General features: G+C 45.3%; 2 protein-coding genes across 5 annotated transcripts in view; one reads left to right on the forward strand and one right to left on the reverse strand.

Annotated features, from left to right (window-relative positions):
• The window catches only part of FAM193A (family with sequence similarity 193 member A), a 153382-nt gene extending 140753 nt beyond the window's left edge, over positions 1-12629 (forward strand). The window contains exons 24-26 of one of the 4 annotated variants that reach the window (XR_013931805.1): positions 4251-4337; positions 8282-8495; positions 12492-12629. Coding sequence is in view for 2 of the 4 variants with exons in the window: in XM_080410215.1 (XP_080266341.1) it covers positions 4251-4273 (23 nt within the window). In the remaining 2 variants the exon portion in view is untranslated. Of the gene's footprint in view, positions 1-4060; positions 4338-8281; positions 8496-12491 lie in introns of those variants that run through there. The other 3 variants (XR_013931806.1, XM_080410212.1, XM_080410215.1) reach the window with 3 other exon arrangements.
• Positions 10331-18594, reverse strand: TNIP2 (TNFAIP3 interacting protein 2). The gene is made up of 6 exons (XM_080410694.1): positions 17839-18594; positions 15152-15457; positions 13185-13268; positions 12351-12632; positions 11863-11982; positions 10331-11365 (listed from the first exon to the last, which is right to left on the reverse strand). Exons 1-6 carry the CDS (start codon positions 18304-18306, stop codon positions 11084-11086), a joined length of 1542 nt encoding a protein of 513 aa, XP_080266820.1. The 5' UTR covers positions 18307-18594; the 3' UTR covers positions 10331-11083.
• Positions 18595-18944: the final 350 nt, after the last annotated feature.

Genomic DNA, 18944 nt, shown 5'->3' on the forward strand with positions numbered 1-18944 from the left:
CCCAGACAGCCTGCTCTAGCTGCCCCTGCTTTCAGCAGGCGGGAGTTGAACTGAATTGATCTTCAGACCTTCTTCTCCTCAAGCTCAACTGTTCAGTGATTTTTGTAAACTTGCCATTGATTGTGATAGTCATAAATCTGATCGCGATGAATAATTCATGCCTAGACCTGCTGTCTTCATTCAGAAGTTCCAGTAAGTTTCTTTCTGTGTTTCCTTTAGGTACTGGCTCTGTGCCAGTGTCCTTTTCTGTGTAGTTTAATCCCTACCAGTACTCTTGCATGCATACAGAATTTTCCATTATGGCTTTAATGGATGATTAAAAGCTGTTCTGCTGTTTATTTCCTAAGAATCCTTTCCTTCGTGATCAGTCTTGGCTTCAAATCAGTAAGCTTTTATAGCCTTTTGATGTGTTTATATTATTCTCTTCCATATTTGAGAGTGGAAATCCCAAACTCCAGACACACAAACATAGGTTGCCATTTTCGGAACCTGTAGGCCACAGCTCTTGCTTCAAAGACATTTTGGCTTTCCTAATGTGAAGGATCCTGCACTGCTTACACTGGTGTCTGAGTTTTTTACATGCCTCGGCTGCCAGCCTCTTGTGTAGGTCAGAGTCATCTGGACTCATAAGTAATTGCATCAGTAACTGGAGTAATTGCACCAGTATAAACAACTGTGCAGCTACAGGTTGTACTGGTTTGGTGCACTGAAAGGCTGTCACAGGTTGCGTTGCTACGACGAATGCTCTCTGAACTCCTTAGTGGCTGAACTTTCACTGTTCAAACCATGCCTGTTTGGAAACAGGCGTTAATGATGTGTTGATGTGCTGAGTAGGGCAGGTTTTGATCCGCAGCCTGTTCATGGGCATCAAATAATGGGATGGGGTTGGCTGTACTGGGCACTTGCTGGTTGTTCTATAGCTGGGAATGTTAGTCAGTATAGCTTTTGAAGGTGACTGGGTTTTTTTTTCTTTTTTCTTTTAACGCCCTTGAAAAGTTGCATGAACATTGTAATTATTTAAGTACATAACCCCCAAACAGGGGCATGGTCTTAAACTGCAGTGGTGTGTCAGGCCTCAGAGTTAGCCTCTTCAAACCAGGCATGTCAAGTCAGTGACTGCCTAAAAGTGCAAGTGGATGCGATTTTCTGGTCCTTGCAAAAACCAAGACAGCTTGGGTAGAGAACCAGGCCTGCCTGCTTGCTTATCCTTTCTCAGGCACCAGGAGGAAAATAATGTGGAAGCCACTGGCAAGAGGAGCCCCGGTGGAGCCTGTGACCATATACAGTGGCTGTACAGGAGACCTGAAGCTGAGATTTTTAGCGTACTCAGCCCAGAGCTTTCTCCATGAAATCACAGGGTTGTCTCATTGAAATGATGTCAAAACAGTTGTACTGCTTGCACAAAGCTTGTTCTAGTTTGTGGTAGTACCATCTCTAGAAGAACAGCAGGGATGCCCCCGTGTTGTGCACAGTGCCATAAAGCACAGCACTGAAACGAGTCACAGCTTTGTTTTCCTCAAGTTGAAAGCTGCATAGAGGAGACTTTTAAAGTCCAGTCAAACATTAGCCGTTTTAATATTCAGCCTTATAACTATATTAACACCAGCTTGTAGGCAGAGTGATCAAAGACACAAGCCCAGCTTCTGCCTTACAGACTTGGGAGTCCTTTTCTGTTGTTGGGGACATTGTGTGTCCCTTTGGTTAAGGTGGCAACCAAGGAGATCAATTTTGTGGAAATCTGTTACAAGTTATAATCTGTTCTCACTATTTGTTTTTCAATATTGCAGCAAAACAGAAATACTTGAATGTGTGTATAGTGTAGGCATCCTTCTGGGGCTTGACTCAAAGTCGTTCAGTTGCTTAGACCCTAAAATAGGTCCAGGTATAAATTTTGGTGACTGCGGGATCTGGGTTGTTTACAGCTGCTGGGAATGCAAAGGCACAAGCTGACTGCTGGCAGTCTTAAAAGGTAGCGCTTGCCTTTCTAGGCTGTGAGAATGGCTTTTACTGCTCGAGTATTTCCCAACCTAGTTACTGCCCAGTGTGTGTAGCAACCGACATTAATGCACGCAAGAGAGTGCAGCAGAGGCAGGGGGGAGAGTGTCCTCATACTGTTTTGCAACACTGCACGTTAAGTTCCTTAGCTGTGCGAAGAGGAAGTGGTTATTCAGTTTAGCTGCCATTTCAGGAAGGATAAAGCTCTAGTAAACTTTCCCTAAGAGAGTCACCTGGAAACCACAGAGGTAAAAATTAGCATTTGCCCACTGCCTGTCGAAGGAGCTGGTGCTAGTGGGAAACAGGACAGGGTGAGCACAAGCCCCGACTTGAGGAGAAAGGCAAGACCAGTGCAGTCCCCACTGCACAGGAGTTACACTGGTCAGCACACGCTGGTTTTTGCCCCCAATGGCTGTTGTTAGGAGTTGAAGATTTTTGACATTTTGTAGGAGGGGGTGAGGTGCCGTGAGACAGGTGTGTGTAGGTGCCACAAAACAAAGCCTCAAAACGGTTCACAAAATAAGCTGTCACCCGTTCTTTGGGTGATGGTGACAAGGTGGTTGTGCTCGTCAACTTTTTCCACTGCTTGTTGTGCCTCCCCAGGAGCTGTCGCTGCACAGAGAGTTCAGGGGATTCCTCATCTGGTTATCAAAGGATGGATCTTATGTAGGAGGGGAAAGCCTGCCTGCACCCCACACTGGCTCCTGGTCTCGGCCACAGAGATTCATGTAAAAAGATGACTTACTGCACATAACTATCTCTAAAACACTCTGGTCTAGTCTCCCTTGTTGCATCAGTGTCTCTTTCAAACAATTTCTGCCTTATTCCCCTTTCCAGACCCTCTCTGCTTGGCGGTGAGCACTGCAGAGCCATCCCTTCTGTGAACTCCTGACTTGCAGATAACACAAGTCTTTTGGGCTGTCAGAGACCTCCCATCAGTCCCAGCACACCACTGGGCATGATCTGTGTCCTGTATGTTTTGGAGTATCTCTCTTGCAAGAAGACTGGCCCTGAAAAGGTGTAAAACCTCGCAGGTGCTGCAGGGGAAAGTGGTGATGTTACCTCTGGAGATGAAATGCCTTCTGATGCCTGCTTGTCTCTGTAACACAAGAGATAATTGAAGAAGCAAGGGCAATTGAGTGGTGCTTTTGGGGCCAAGCTGTGTGTCTTGGTGATCAGAGGCACTTGACTGGAGTGGCTGGTGTCATGGGCACTGGGTTCTGCTCCAAGAACTGTTGTTGTTTGAGTGTGATTGGAATAGGGCAAAAGTGGGATCCGATGATCAGCGAGTGGACTGCTCAGGAGAGAGAGAGGGCCAGGCCTCCTCAATACTGTTAAAAGAGATTACTTGTGGTTTTAAAGCTATTTTAGTGTCATAGAAGAGCTGTCAAAATTCTGTTTGTTTGGGTTTGGGTTTTGTTTTTTTTTTTTTTAAAAAAAAAAAAGAGAGGTGCAAGCTTGGAGGCAGACAGAGCTTATTTTGCAGCATTCACCCTCTAATAAAGGCTAAAATACCTTCATGTGTACGCACTTCTCCTTGTGCCAAAACCTGCATGTGTGTGGCTATTGCCTGTTACACCTGTTTCAAATTCCCTACAAACCACACCATTCCTTGAGCACTCCCTTGTGATGAGGTGTTACCTTCATCTATTGTCCCTTCAGCTTCCCTTTAGGGCGCTACTTTTCATGGCTAATTTTAGGCTTGACCTTGCAATTACTGGTACCATGAGCTTCAGCTTTCTGTTTAAAAGCTGCTCTCAGGACATAGCTGTATAGAGATGAGGTTAGTCTGGATTTCGCTTGCTCTTCCTGCAGAATGTTCTGTAGGATCTTCTCTTGCTCTGGTTTCGCATCTCTTCTTCTCTTAACACATTTAGCCGGGGAAGAACATCCTGGACAAATGAGTACTGGTAAATGGGAGGCTGTTGTTTTAAGAGCAATTAGGAGCGTTAGAGTAGATCAGTATGGACCTTATTAATGAATTTTGTAATTACAGTATATCTTTCCACTCTTGCCATTGATAAAGGTAAGTTGTAATAACATTTAAACCTCATACTCTCTCCAGGCAGTTGCATTTGGTGTGATGCCCCTCCTCTGCGTCGTGCAGCGCTGAAGCACAGACACACTTCCTGCACGCTTCTGCTTCATTTCTGGTGTGACTGGGGATGCATCCCTCATCCTAAGAATCATCTCACATACATTCACAGTTGCCATCTGTTTGGTCCTTAACTACAGGTACAACTTGTCCCTCCCAGGTCAAGGTTTGCTGGCCTCATAGCAGAGGAGATGTGTTGTTGGAGAGCTGTCACTGGGGAGGAGACCTTCCCCGCTGCTGTGCCCAGGTAGGCCTGCACAGAGGTACCCTAATGTGGGGGAAGATGCCCCCCTTCAAACCACTTCCTTTCTTGTGCCCACCGCATGTGTGTGTAACAGGTGCTGTTTCAGTGCATCATTTAACTGCCTGGAAAATAGGGTGTGTTTCAGGGGCCAGGCCACGCAAGGAGGGGTCTGGAAGATGCAGGCTGCTGGTGCTCACCTTGCCTCGCTCTGCTGCTGTTGCTTTTCTGGCTCTTTGCTTTGACTGTCCTGTTGTGCCATGCGGGTGGCAGAGGTGGGCTTTTGCAAACTGCTTGAACAAGTCTCAGATGCCATTAAGAGATAGGAACTGCTCTAGCTCTTACTTTCTAGGGACCCGAAACCTGTTCTCTTAGGGGCTTGTTCAGTGGCTCTGGCAGTGCAGAGCGGTCAGTGCTGAAGGAGCAGTTCATAAAATGTACCCGATAGGTGTATCTCATGTGTGACGTGTTCCTGCTGGTAAGGACCAACCTCTGCTCAAGGTTAGGGTTCAGGTTAGGAGTGGGTTTGGTGGTGGGCAAAAAGGCTGCTTATCACAGCAACAAGGATCAAAGGAAGATCCATTTCCCTCCGGAGATGTCCGGTTCCCATCTGCTGGCTGTCATTGGAAGTGGTAAGTGGGAAAGCTCTGCCTTTCCAGCTGGCAGGGGTAAGAACGGGTCTTGCAGAAGGTGGAGCAGAAGGTGCTCAGTGCTGAGGTCAGAAGAGGAGCCGAGACCCACTAAATTAGATCTGCATCACCGAGGGCAAGTTCAGATGGTGGAAAGGAGGAGTAGGATGCTCTTTCAGACTCTGTTCAGCTGTTGTGTGCATGAGTCACTTCACATCCCACCAAGTCCCCCTTAATCAGCGATGTTCTTCCCCAAATGGCTGTGGACCGTCGCATGTCTCTCTGGATGCCTGAGCTTTCTTGAGACGTGGTGGTGATGGTCAGAATGAGGGGCTCATTCCTCTGTGGGTGTCTGAGCTCCTTTGTGGCTTTCGCTCCTCAAAGGAGCTGGAATCGCTTAGTTCAAGGAGATCTGACCTCCTCTCACCTCCTTCACTGCATGTTCCGAGAGGGATGGAGATCCTACCCTGCAGCGCGGTCCGAGATCTGCTTCCGGCTTTGCACCAGACAGGAAAAACCCAGGGCTTTGCGAGTGGGTCTGGTCAGAGTTGGGGCTGCTCCCAGAGCAGGTATGTGTGCCTGTGGCTCTCCTCCCAGCCTGGGGCCCAGGTGGCGGGTGCAGGTGGCTGGCTCGGGTGAACCGCAGCTGGCCTAGCCCTAGCCCAGGGAGAGCTGTGGGGGCACAGCTGGAGGGAGACCACAGGTTGACGCCTTGCCCTCTGGGCCAGCAAGGCACTGTTCCCTTGGCGTGGGCTTCTCAGCAGAGAAGGCACCCCTGGGCATCGTCCAAGTCCGGACTGCTGTGGAGCAGGACAGGGAGCTGTGACACCCACTGTCCTGTTCGGCCGTGCCATTTTGGGCTGTGCGGGGCAGGTTTGGGATGGGGAAGTCTGGCTGCAGCAGGGACCCAGAAGCTCAGCAAGACATGGGGTGTGCTAGTGCTGTCCGAAAAGCCAGTAGGGCAGATACCAGGCTTGCCTGGTAATGTGTGTGTCCCTCCTGTAAAAACTGCTGCGATATCTGTGTGAGACCAAGAAGGTGCTATTGGTGATTAAAAACAAGCAAACAGTTGTTGTATGAAGACAGGTTTGACAAAGAGATTGGGTGAGTGCAGGAGCGGGGAGGAGGAGGGAAAGAAGGTAGCAGCTGTGACAGGGAGGGGGTGGAGGTGAATCAGCAAGCGCTGCAGAACTGGGTCCCACTACTTTTTCCTCCCTCCCACTCCTTGAGAAATTAAGAGTGTGAGAGCCTTGGGCAAGGTGAGTTCATGTGACATTGAGAAGGTGGGCATCCGCACGAGCAGCCAGATCTGCCCCACTCATGGGTACTCGGCCCATCTGTCAACCAGGTTTCCAGAAAGCATGCTGGAGGGCTGGCCTGGGGAAGGATGGTGAGGGAACAAGTGTGGTTAAGCCAAGTACATGCTTCAAATAGGTTGTTTTGGTGCCTTCTAGAAATAAGCTGTCTCATAACCCACCATCTGTTTCAGTGCTGTCTGCAGCAGAGCTCTGTGTGCTGTGAAAATATCTCAAGCTCCTGAGGGATGCTGTCGGCCATTATCAACACCATACATCCAGCACATGTTGTGAAGAGTTCCTGCACCAACAGCTTCTTACCAGTAAATGTAAAAAGAGGAGGGAAAAGTGGATGTACTACAGAGAAAGGGGAAGAACACACTGAGCAGCAGTGGGAGTGGAGACACAGAAGTGCTGTGCCAGTTGGGATGGTTGGTGCCTTTCAGGAGCCCCTGTGTAAGCAGTTTCTGCAGCACCTTGTAAATCCCCACCTCACCTTGCTGGAGTTCTGACCCCCTGGCTGGGACAGCCTGTGGCAGGGAATCTTCAGCAAGGAATGCTTCAGTGAGGGTGCTGGGCTGCCCTTTGCCCTTGGTGAGCAATTTGAGGCATCAGGTGAGATGGCAGGAGTGCTTAACCCCATACCCCATCCCTCTGCTGAGGTCCTGCTGGCTTGAACTGGTGCTTTGTAAGTATTTCTTACACTTTAGGTTTTCAGTTGAACCTCCTCAGCTGAGAGCATGGTACTAGGAAATATTACTACAGCATACTTTGAATTCACATAGACTTTGTAGAAAAAGAATTTGAGACTTCCCTTTTCTAGAATGAGAAGCACTGCTGTTCTGAGTACAACGGTGTGGCATCTTGTTTGGAATTTCCCTTGCTTTCTATATATACACATGCAGCAAAGCCACAGGAAATGGAAGTTTAAAAAAAAATTACCATAGAGTATAGGTGTCTGCTTCTTGAACAAATTTTACTCTTGTAGTCAGTTTTATTATTAGTGAGCACTTAATCTTGAGGTATCGTTTAAGGCTTGTTTTAAAAGATGTGATGTCCTAAATCATGGGAGGGGGAAGCAGGCGTTGCCTTAAAAGTTGCAGAAGATTTAATATGGTTTTTAGGTGCTATACTGCTTGTGCTACAGAAGGCAGCATTGTTGTTGATCTCTCCCTTGGGGCTTTTAGGGTAGGGGCCAACTTCTGAGACTTCTCCCAGTTGTATTTTCCGAGATTTAATGAGTCAGTCTTGTCTACAACTGCTGTCGTGATTGTGTGCTAAGGGCGTGCTTCTGCATGGCAACCAGCATAGTTATTGGTAAACAGCATTTACTTTAAAATCCCCCCAAAAATACATTATAATTAGGTTCAGGAGTAGTGAAAACCCGCTTGCCAGCAGTTGGAGGATATGTGGTCTGAAAACCTAACTGTTGGTGAGACAGCTGCTCGGGAGCTCTGAGCTTTTCCTGGGTCTGAACCCGGCTCATTTGGAAAGCAAAACTGAGGGAAGGTAATGAGGGAAAAATTTTAGGAGAAGGATGGACTAATCATGAAGGTAATTGGATAGATACATCTTGGCAGCTCTTTATACGCTAGGAAACACTCCTACAAGTCCCAGAAGAGACAGTTACCCCGCCTCCTCCCAGCCTCCCTGGACCTGCAGAGGTACCGCTGTCTTTCTTCCACTGTTGGTGTGCCTCTCCAGTACGGGCATTGCTCGCCAGTAACGAGAGATTTACAGAAGCCTAAGCAGGCATTAACTTTGCCTGAAAACAGGGTTTGTTTATCTTGGATGCCTTTTGTTACCAATACAGCAAATAAGGAACCGAGTCCCATATGGTCCTGAAGTTTTTCTGTATGGTTTCGAGTCTCTTGTGTGAGGACTTGTTTCTGCAGTTTTACACTTGGTATGTGTTACAGTGAACAGCCGTAGTACAAGTGGATAATTAAAGTTTATGCTGTTGAAGGTCCTTTTCATTTTATGCAGTTACTTTCTTACTCATACGGGTTTTATTGCTTTCTTTTAGACAAGGAGCTGGGTTGCTTTTACCATTTGACCAGACAAGACAGGCACTACTTGGAGGGCCATCCAGGTGGCAGAGAATGCTGTTGTGAGGCCAGAAGGAGCTTTCCCTGATTTAAAGGATTCATGCTGGGAGCTCATGGCTGCTTTCACTTCAGTGTTGGGACAGTGGAGCCTGAGAAGTTTTATTTGTTCTGGTCTGCAACCTCAACTGTGATGTAGGTGGTGGTGGTGGTGGTGATTGCTTGGGATGCCTTGATGCGTATGCTTTGCCTGGTGAGGAGAGGGCAAGTGAAGATTTTATGGTTTCTTAAGAGATCTACCAGTGACTGGTGTAAAAGTCAAAGCGCTGGGTAATAGAAAGGTTGTCTTAGAAGGGGCAGTTTACGCCCTATAAACTGAAACAAATATTTGCATGTAAGCCAGTGGTGGTTCTTTTACAGTGTTTGTAACTGGTACCTTGGTTAAGCCAAGACAAGAAAGAAATAGGTAAAGCTTTTTATCAACAAGAAAAAAAAACCCACCAACTCTGTAGGAAATGGTAAAGTGAAATATCTCTGAAGTGAGGCATTTTTATGCTGAAAACCAGCAGCTCTGTCCTAGATTTTTGCCACAGGTGTTCAAATGCCAGCCACCATTTATTGCACAGCTTTAGGTGGTAGCTGTGATCTTTGCTTGATCTATGACTTGACCTGTTTGTGTCTGTTGACCCACTGTGGTCCCTGTTGTAGGTATATCCATTTTCCCAGCATTGCAGTGCCCTCCTTTCCCAGGATTCATACTGATCTCTACTTTGACCAGGGACTGATTCACAGGTCTTAAATCCACAAGAATAGGTACTATCACTTTCTGTGTACTGCAGATTCTTGTATCTATTTCTAATAGTTGTAGGTCAGTCTGTCCACCTATACCCACAGCGATAAACATGAGTGGAAACCTATAGCAGACTGGAGCTTCTGATATATATTAAAGCAGTGATCATCTCAATGCAATAAAAAAAAAAAAGGTACTGCCAAGATCTAACTTACAAACACAACAATAAAGTAACTGTCTTGTAATGTGAATCACTAGGAAAAAAAGTCCATATTTTGCTTTATCAATTGCTGGCCATATAGTATTGATATAGACTGAAGCTGTAAACAAGGCTTGTCTAATGAGAACAGTCAGCAAAACTTAAGATTAGCTTATGCCACAGGAAGTTTAATCATGTTTCTCAGCCTGTATTCTGTGGGCTGCATCTGATCTCTACAACCTTAAAAGGTGATGTATAGAGTGGTCACTTAAAAAAAAACCCCACACATTTCTGCATGTTTGTGCATGTTGTGGAAAAACAAGCCAGTAATCAATCACAGGTTTGCAGTTAGTTGAAGATGAGATTAGTAAGAACCACTGTACCTGCACACTGGATGTAATGGCCCAGGCATCTTTTTCTGGTAATATCCCACCAAAGACAACATTAGCATAAACCATCATCTTCCTCTGGGGCTGTGAAAGTATCAAGGAAAATATCCACAGTACTCCTAATGGGTAGAACTGGGCAGGAGCCAAAGCAGAAGACAGGAGCGTTATCCAGTGTGAGTTTCCTTGAATTATGAAAGGCCATGGTTGTACTAGGCCTTTACTTTGTATCCCATCCTTAAGTCCAGCTCTGACATGGTGAGAAACACCCAGAGCCAAGGCTGAAAAAACTGTGACCTTGTTGTATCTGTACACTTTATCTTCTGATACTTCTCAAAACAGTCCCCTGTTTTTTTAAGTTTTCTCCAGGGTAGATAGGACAAGAAGAAGAAATCTAAACTAGCACTGGTGTAGTCATAAATGTGTGGCAGGGCAGGGTGTTAAAGGTGTTCCTGTGCATCTGAAAGGCCGTTCTTTCTCTTGTAAATCAGGAGTGATTTTTCATGATATTTGAAAATAGTCTGAGTAGTTACTGCTGAAGTAATAGCTCCTATCTGACACCACAACATTTAGTTTGCCCTTAGTTTAGTTACTGGGCCTATTTCACATTTAAATACTTACACTGAAAGAGATTTTTTTTTGACCACTTTACTAATGTAGTAAAGCAACTGCACAATCACTTTTATTATAAAAATAATTCTTAGGTAAAATAAGAATACAATCAATAATTACACTAATTCACATTTACAAATGTGTAAAATATTTACTTCTGGCACAGAAAAAATAAATATCCCTGTACATTGTTTCTGTGCAAAAAGACAAGCTAGTTTTAGTGAACAACCAGCCCTTTCATGTTTTCTTCACTTCTCCTGATTTCAGTTGAGCACAAGGATTTTCAGGCAAGATGTCTGAAAGTTCACCTTCAATAGACAAGAAAATACTTTCGCTTTTAATCCAGATAAAGCACAGTAAGACTTTTTTCTATCTTCTGCCAAAAAGCTCCTCCCCCGTTCTTCAGCCTACATTTTTGGAAGAAAAGTTCAGTAATTTTTTTTCACAAGCCTTCAGACTGCTGTGAAGAATTAGACTCAAATATGAGTCAAGCTGCACTCTGAAGCGAACTACCACTGTAAGTTTCAGCTTAGTTTGTAGTAGAATTTGTATTATGCTTGCCTTCCTCGTAGCTGCCAAAACTAATTCTTCTTAAAAGCACCTTGCTTTATCTTGAAGTCTTTCATACAGTGTAAGAGAAGGTGAAATCAAAGAAGAGGTAGATATTGTTCATCCTCCTAATTCCTAAGAGCTGTCCATTTGAATTACTCTGTTTGAGGACTGTAGGAGATATGTATAGAGCAAAGTTTTACTGTCTGTAAAGTAGTGATTGACTTAAATGCCTCCCATGACATGGTCACTGACAGCATTCAGCAACATGCTTGAGGAATTCATCACTGAGTTCATCACTGAAAAACCTCATACAATGAGGGCATCTAAGTTCACCCTGTGCCCTGCCCTCGGATCCTGAGTTTCCATTGTCCGCAGGAGGAGAAGCTTGTTCAGACTGTGAAGATGTTCTTCTCATGCCTGTTTGGCCTGGGCTGTTGCCCAGTAGATGTTCAACGTTTGTCTGTACATGCATATGATTTTGGTTACCAATGTGAACTCTGAAATGACTGCTTGTGTCTCTTGAATCCTAGAAAAAGAAAGAAGAGCACTTGAAAAAGATGCACTGAAAAGTTAATTCTTTAACAAAATTTTTATCATCTGTATTTGAAACACTGCTCGTTCTTATCAGAAGATTTGTAAATAAAATATGCATCAGTTTTTGCAGTTTTATTGACACAGTTGTTAAAGAAGGCTTGCAGAAAACACAGAATATAGCCAGTACGCTCTTGAAAGATGCCACTGTTCCAAGACTCATAGCTGTCCTTCTCCTCCTTCTAAGAATTCACCCTTGCTATGCTGATCCAAAATATAAGGAAAACTGTCTGGAAGGGGGTATTACATGTGTATTGGGAAGCATCTCTGTAAGAACTGACTACAAAATAATGTAAGGTTTTGATAGCTGCACAGAGCTGAATTGGTTTTAGAAGTACTAATATATTTTTTTTTAAAGTATATTTTAGTCCTGAATCCGGGCCGAGATGCTTTAATTGAGGAAAAAAAAAAAGTAACTTGTTGCGTTCTTACCTGTCGTCTTGCTAGCTGGTGTTGCAGACATGCAACTTCTGCCTGAAGCTCTTGTATTTTACTCTGTGCTCGTTCTCTGTCAGATCTCTCAGATGTGAAATCATCTTTATAAACTAGGACCTGAAAAATAATTACTATGTTAATATTCCATAGATTAGAGCATTGGCAGGTTAGATTAGAAAGCTGAGGCAGAGTCCTTTGTTTGTAAATACTTATTCCCAGAATCTCAACGCTATCTTCTGTATTTTATCTGTACTTTAAAGGTATTAGTATTTTTTTCAGATCTTTGACATCTTGCGTTAAAGACAGCAGAACTGTACGCATTTCTTTAGTAATTTTCCTTTAAATCTGTGGTTTATCTGTATAGCCAAATGTGGCAAGACCAGCAGCAAATGTCAAAAGAAATAATTTCATTTTGTCCCCTTGGATTTCAGTTGTCTGGGGAGAAACTAAGAATTCCCACCTATAGGAAAAAGAAACTTAATGACCTGTTGCTCCAGCATTTGTATGCGTTCATTATCTTCTTCACTGGCCTTCTTCACATCTTCTAATTCTCTCCTTGTTTTTATGCATTCATTCATTTTCTCTTCCAGTAGCTTGTTTAACCGGAGTATCTCTTTGTGCATCAGGTCAGAATTCGTTTGTGTAGAAGTTACACCATGCTGCTGCTCCAGTTGTGACTTCATCTCTTTTAGCTGCAAGTGGAGTCGCTTCACATACTCATCCCTACTTGCATCGTATTTCTGCCACTTTGCATTTAAGTCTTCCACCTGAAAGATTACCCAGGAGATTCATGAAGAGCATGAAGACACAAACATCCAAGCGTTCATAGAGTGTCCATATATGCAGGACCAAAACTCGTTTAAAAGATTATATAATATGCTGGCTGAACCACTGAGTGTGGATAAGCCACCTTACAGGGGAGCAGATTACCACGCCGTAAGCCAGGCTCTTCACAGCCAGCCAGCCTTCCCCATTCACCAGTCCATAGGGACATTATTAAATAATACTGAATGGGAGGGGCTGGCAGTCACCCTGGGCCCAGTGCTGTTCTTCTGAGGTGGAATACTGATGTGTGGAAGGAACACTGAAATTCTCTTCCGCAGTGTATTTTTAACAACAAACACCCAATACATTAAAGATAATGTTGTTGTTAGCCAAGAGAAGAAAGACTTATGTGCCTTGTTGAAAGGACTAAGAAAATTTTGGACTCACATTAAACTGCTATTTAATTAGATTAACCAGGCTTTACCTACTTTGAGTTTACTGTAATTCAAAATACTTAATCAAATCTTACTCTTGTACAAAATGAAAGTACTCACATGAGCTACTTTTTGTTTTAACATCCTGTTTTCATCTTGTAGGTTGCAGATAAGAGCTTGAAGTGAAGTTTCATTGTCTAAAAGCTATAATTTTCAGATAAAGGAAGTGTTACTTTAACATAAAAATTGCAAATGCTGCTTAGCTATGCTGTTAAACTGTAAGTAATTTTTTTAAATTCCTCAAACTATTTGCTACCTGTGAAACAAATGTGTACATCTAGGTCTACTTATTTCTATATAGTCTATTCCCAAATACTAATAGTATAGCCTACAGCTTTTATAATAAATAAGGAAAGCAAAAATGTACTCTGGTTTTTACCACCTCAGTATTGCTTTTAAGTAGATCTGTGTGCTGTCTGTCTTACCAAATTCTCAGCCTCCTAAAGGTAACGGGATTTTACACGCATGAGGGCCTACACTGATGACAGCAGACCTTAACAGTTTACATGAACTCCTTGGAAGTTCTAGTAGAAACTACTAGTCTGGAGTGGGGGAATGCATGACAAAGACACAGATAGGCTTTCATTTTGCTTTGTTATTACTGTCAATTTTGGCCAGCACTAGGAAGAAATTACTGAGAAAAACCCTGCTTGCTAAATAATTGACTGAAATGATACCTCTTTTTTTACAGTTGACATCTGCTTAAAAAAACCCCAGTGTACATGAGTAATATAGAACACTTTTGTACAAAATTCCCTAGAATCAGCTAGTAATTGCATCTGAAATTTCTCTTCTTCAACAGGGAAGTCCCCGCTGTACAAGGTTAGCTACTTATTACATATATCAAAGTCAATCAAGTTTCCTGTCTATCAATTACACGTAAAATATATAATACTAAATGCTTCCAGTCCCTTAAAAAGTTCTTTTTTCTTATCTAGTCAACTTTAACTATTTCTTACAGGTAACTTTAATGAGAATTGGTTTTGTTGGAAATGCTCCTGGGATGTTTTACGAAATAGAACCGAGCATGTATAGTTTGTCATAAAAGCACAGGTGAGTGATCATGTGAAACACAGCGTTACCACTACATAGCAGTAAGAGCATGAGACAGAATTTCTCTTTTTTGTGTGTGAGAATTGGCTGTAGCATCCCACGCAATACTCTGATCTGTTATTGAAGGCAGCACCACTAATGTTATTTCCTTATGGTATTCTCATAATTATCTAACGACTCTGAACCATCATGACTTCTGGAACAAGAGAACACCACAATCTATTCTACACTACACTGAAAACCTTCAGCTAAGGTGATGATGCGGTTTCAAAGCCACACAGCCATTAGGAAAGTACACCAAAATCCAGGTGTTTCTTTGTAACATTTTTGCCACCTTCCTATCATGAAGCAATTCTTCTAAATATCCCTGCTGCAGAGAAACATTGCCTTGCACTGGGAGGTCAGGGGGGAAGTAGCACACACCTTGACTCATTCTTCCTTAACCAGCTTTCTGTAGGTCTGTACTACATGTGCAACACCAAATCCTGATCTAAGAAGATCACGTGCTATATCATTCTTAATATAAATACTACTTTAAAATATCTCTACTTGGTTTTATGATTTAGATGCTTAAACAATTAATCAGGAGATACCACCTTCAAAAGCACAGCACCATCTAGTGATTCACTGAGGCATGCTGTGGTATGAAGATACTGTCCCCTGTATATGCAGGGAAGAATTATCATGGAATTGCTGAGGTTGGAAGGGATTTCTCAGGATCCTCTCCTCCCTAAAAAAAAAAAAGCCTCTGATGATAAGTGAGATGGCTAAAATGCAAGTGATGGACAACTGCTTCCATCCTGTATTTTTGGTACTGTGAATTACTTAGAGCCTTGCCATGGTAGCCTTTGCACCCTACATGAAATTATTTGAAGGGATATGTCTCACCATTCTCCCGTTAAAACTATCATATGGTAACTTAACACCTCAGAAACTAATAAGACTTTAAAGAGACATAGTAGCAGTAAGAATACCTGATCAGATCTTCCCACAAGTGTCTGGTCATCTGAATTCCCCTTCTCTTTTCTTTGCTTCTCTTCTAGACATTTTGCCAGATGTTGACACATTTCTGCTGTGGATGCTAATTTGCGTTGCAGTTGGTGGGTTTCATCAGTGAGTGAACGGCACAAAACATCGCTGGTGGCCTGAGCCTTTTCTCTCTCTGCCAAGCTCTTCTGAAGTCGTAAGATTTCTCTCTCCTTTTCAAATGGAGGCTGATTTATCATCTGCTGTATCTCTCCATTTTTCTCCTCTAGTTGCTGATTCAACTTCTGTACTTCCTAAACATAAGGGAGAGGGGAAGTTATTTAAAAGCAAAGTGAACTCAGATGTTGAAATATATTTAAGACTGAATTCCATATTGCAGGAATTCCATATTGCCTCTATGCTCATTGCAAAGTGACTTAAAAAGTAAAATAAATCCAATTCATTTCTGTATAACCACTCAGCCTTAGAACCGACAGATCAATCCATCACAATCAAGAACTGCTTGGACAGCTATACAAGCGCTTCCTAGTCAACAGTATGAAGAAACAAGCAGGAAAAAAATCAGGAAGGTTTTTCGAAAAGATGTGCAACTAACTAAAGATGTACCTTACAGGAAACGAAGTAGTTTAAAAGGAGTAACTATGAAGACTCAGAAATGCTTACTGGTCCTACATTCTAAATTGCCTCATAGCAGAGATTTTCCTCAAAAACAAAAACCAACAACCAAAAAAACCCCACCCAAATACAGAACTGGAAAATCATCTTATCAGAAACCAGCAAAGTGGTTTTATTGTCTGGCACTGTCACAAGGACAAAGCAGAGGGGACATACACAGCAACTTTCTCACCTAGGGAAAGGATGAGCATTAAGGACAAGCAAAGAGAAAATTAAATCCTTGTGGCAGCAATGACTCTATTTTGGCCATAGCTGACTCTCCAAGGTACATGAGGGGGTCTGACGTACTCCTGCGAAACAAGTGTGGATCTCATTGCCACATGTTCTTGTTGCATTGGAAGCTCTGTGGGATCATCCAGACTGCATTAAGTTAACATCTCTGCAGGTGTTTTGAGAAGGAAGAAGTTTGCTGGCAAGCTCTGTAGTACCATACATGTGAAGTACGCCAGTCCTGACTTTTGTCAAAAGTAGCTTGTGCTTGATTATCTTCCAAAAGTAGTGGATGCTGGTAACAGAAATCTCTGCAGCACTGCTTTGCCAGAATCAGTGATGCCCTAGATGCCAGTGTAGACCATGAAACAGGTACAAGTTTGACTTTACCCTGCCAGCTCTTCAGAAGTGCTAATGGAGCTGTAAATCACAGGGAGCACTCTTTGCCAGCATATGGGCCTTGGACTTCACAAAATGTCTTTTTTTGTTGTTTTTAGTGGCAATGATTTCAGTGTTTCTGACTGGGCATGAAGTATTTATTTCTAAAAATAGTAATATTAATATCTAACTTACAGAAATAGCACTTGTTCCTGTTACTGACTTTGAATTCTTCAGCATAGTGCTAAATTTCCACTTTGCTATAGATTAAAGACATTCAGTGTCAGACTTCAAAATATATCCAGATACCACAGGTTTGTCATCTGTCTGCAAAGTGTCTTTTGCAGAATAAGATCATCTCTTATTACAGATTTCTAAACTTGAGCTTATTTAAATGTATTTTAGGTCAGTGTCATATATGGAAATTGTTTTGTATAAGCATTAGGTCAAGAGATTACTTATGACAAAAATACTTGTTTCAATTTTAAGTATTGCTTCTCTAGTTTGGAAATTCCTTTATGTATCTAAAGAAATGCTTTAAAATTCTTTAAGTATTTCAGACTGAATATGGGTAAGTCTTAGTGACAGTAACAAAAATAGCACTTGTGGCGGATGGGAGCGGATGCAGTTTTGAGACACTTCTTTTTCTGCCATAAAAGATACCACTCTCCATTATCCATCTCCTCACAATCCAGACTTGCCAGTTATTTCTCCAAGTCTTAACGTGCTGCCTTAATGTCAGTACAAAACACTATTTTTAAGTGCACTTTAAAAAAAAAAAAAAACCCACAAACGGTTTAATAGAAAAAGTGGTGGCATCAGTTGTTTATCTTACAGCACAAAACTGCTGCATCAGGTCAAGAGACGGGTCTTCAGTAGGTAATAGGGAGCTTCCGCATTTCAGGGTTTTTACTATTTTTCCTTCTTGTAAAAACAGTCGCATGAAGATTTATAACGCCACAGTAAGTTTTTAGCTGAGTATTTTATGGTTTCCCTTCTTTAACTTAAATGCAGGGCTAACCGGTGCTGCATACAGGTGACTGCGTCGCTTTGGGCACAGCCCAGCTGGGGACACTCACCGCCAGCGCCAGTCCTGTCACCCTCACCCCGCACGGCGCCGCGGGGCTCGAACCCGCGCCTCTCCGCTCCGGGCCCTGCCCCGCCAGCTTGCGGCCCGGCCCGTACGCGCCGCTCGCCCCCCGCTGCCGGCGCACACCCGCCCCCCCCCTCCGCTTCCACAGCCGCCAGCGCGCGGTTCGGCGTGCAACACGGCCGCACCCCTCGGTCCGGGCACTGCCGCGCTGACCGAGCCTGTACCGCGCCTTTTCCGAGCGCCGAGCGCGGCGGCGCGGCCCCCCGGGAGCGCCCCTGCCGCCTGCCCGCGCTCTCTGGAGGGCACTCGCCGCGTTACCTGGCTCAGAGCCTCCACTCGTCGCGCCGAGAGTCGCTCGCTGTCCCTGAGCTGCTCGCGGGCCTGGCCCAGCTGCTCCAGCAGGCTCTCCACCAGCGAGCGGGCCGGCTCCGTGCCCGCCGCCTCCGCCTCGCCGCCCGCCGCCGTCGCCTGCCGGGCCAGGCTGCTCCGCAGCTCGCGGATCGTCGCCTCCTTGGCGGCCAGCTGCAGCTGGAGCTGCCTCAGCTGCTGAGCAGACTCGTGGTACAAGGTGCAGAGCGCGTTGTACCGCGGCACTTTATTCTTCAAGCTCCTGTTTTCCCGGTGCAGCCTCTCCAGCGTCTCCTCCACCTGTTTGAAGCGGGTCACCAAGGGGTCTGTGCTGCTACCCTCGCTTACCGAGCACATGGCCGGGAAAGGTGAGCTGCGCTCCCAGTGCTGCCCCTTCTCCTTCTTCTCCAGGGCGAGCAGCAATCCAGCCAGGTGCATATAAACCCGAAGAGGAGCCAGGCAAGGCCGGGGCTGCTCTCGCTGGTGCTCCGCTCTTCCGCCTTCCCCGCCGGGGGAGGAGGCTAGCAGCGCTCCTTTAAGGGCTCGCAGGGCCCGCCCGCTGCCTTTCAGCCGCCGCCGCTTTCCTGCGGCGCCCGGTGGGCCGGGCCGGGCCGCGCCTCGCCCCTGCGCGGGGGGATCCCCGCCGCGGGGGAGGGCAGAGCCAGTCCCTGCCGCCGGTGCGGGACCGGGACCGGGCTGGCCGGGGAACCCCGGCCCGGGGCGAAGGGGAGAGGAGGCAGCTAGGGGCTGGGCAGTGCGGGAGCGGGAGGCTGCCGGGTACGGGGGAAGGCTGGGCCGAGCGAGGGGCCGCTGAGGGAGGGCGGCTGTGGGTGAGGGGGCTGCGGAAGGCGCCGCCGAGCGGGGAGCTGGGCCCGGGGATGGGGGGTCGCGGTGAAGATGGGGCCGGCGGGAAGCCGCTGAGGGGAGAGGGGCGGCCCGGAGCGGCGCTGGCGGACGGGGCTGGCCCCGCGTTGCGAAAGCCCCGTAGCGCGGCGCTCCAGCAGCAGCCGCTGCGGGAATTTCCGGGCCCGGGATGGGACTTTCCCAGCCGGCGGCGACCCCCGCGACCGGGCCGC

This window comes from Falco punctatus, assembly GCF_963210335.1.
Source record: "Falco punctatus genome assembly, chromosome: 1".
Classification (NCBI taxonomy): Eukaryota; Metazoa; Chordata; class Aves; order Falconiformes; family Falconidae; genus Falco; species Falco punctatus.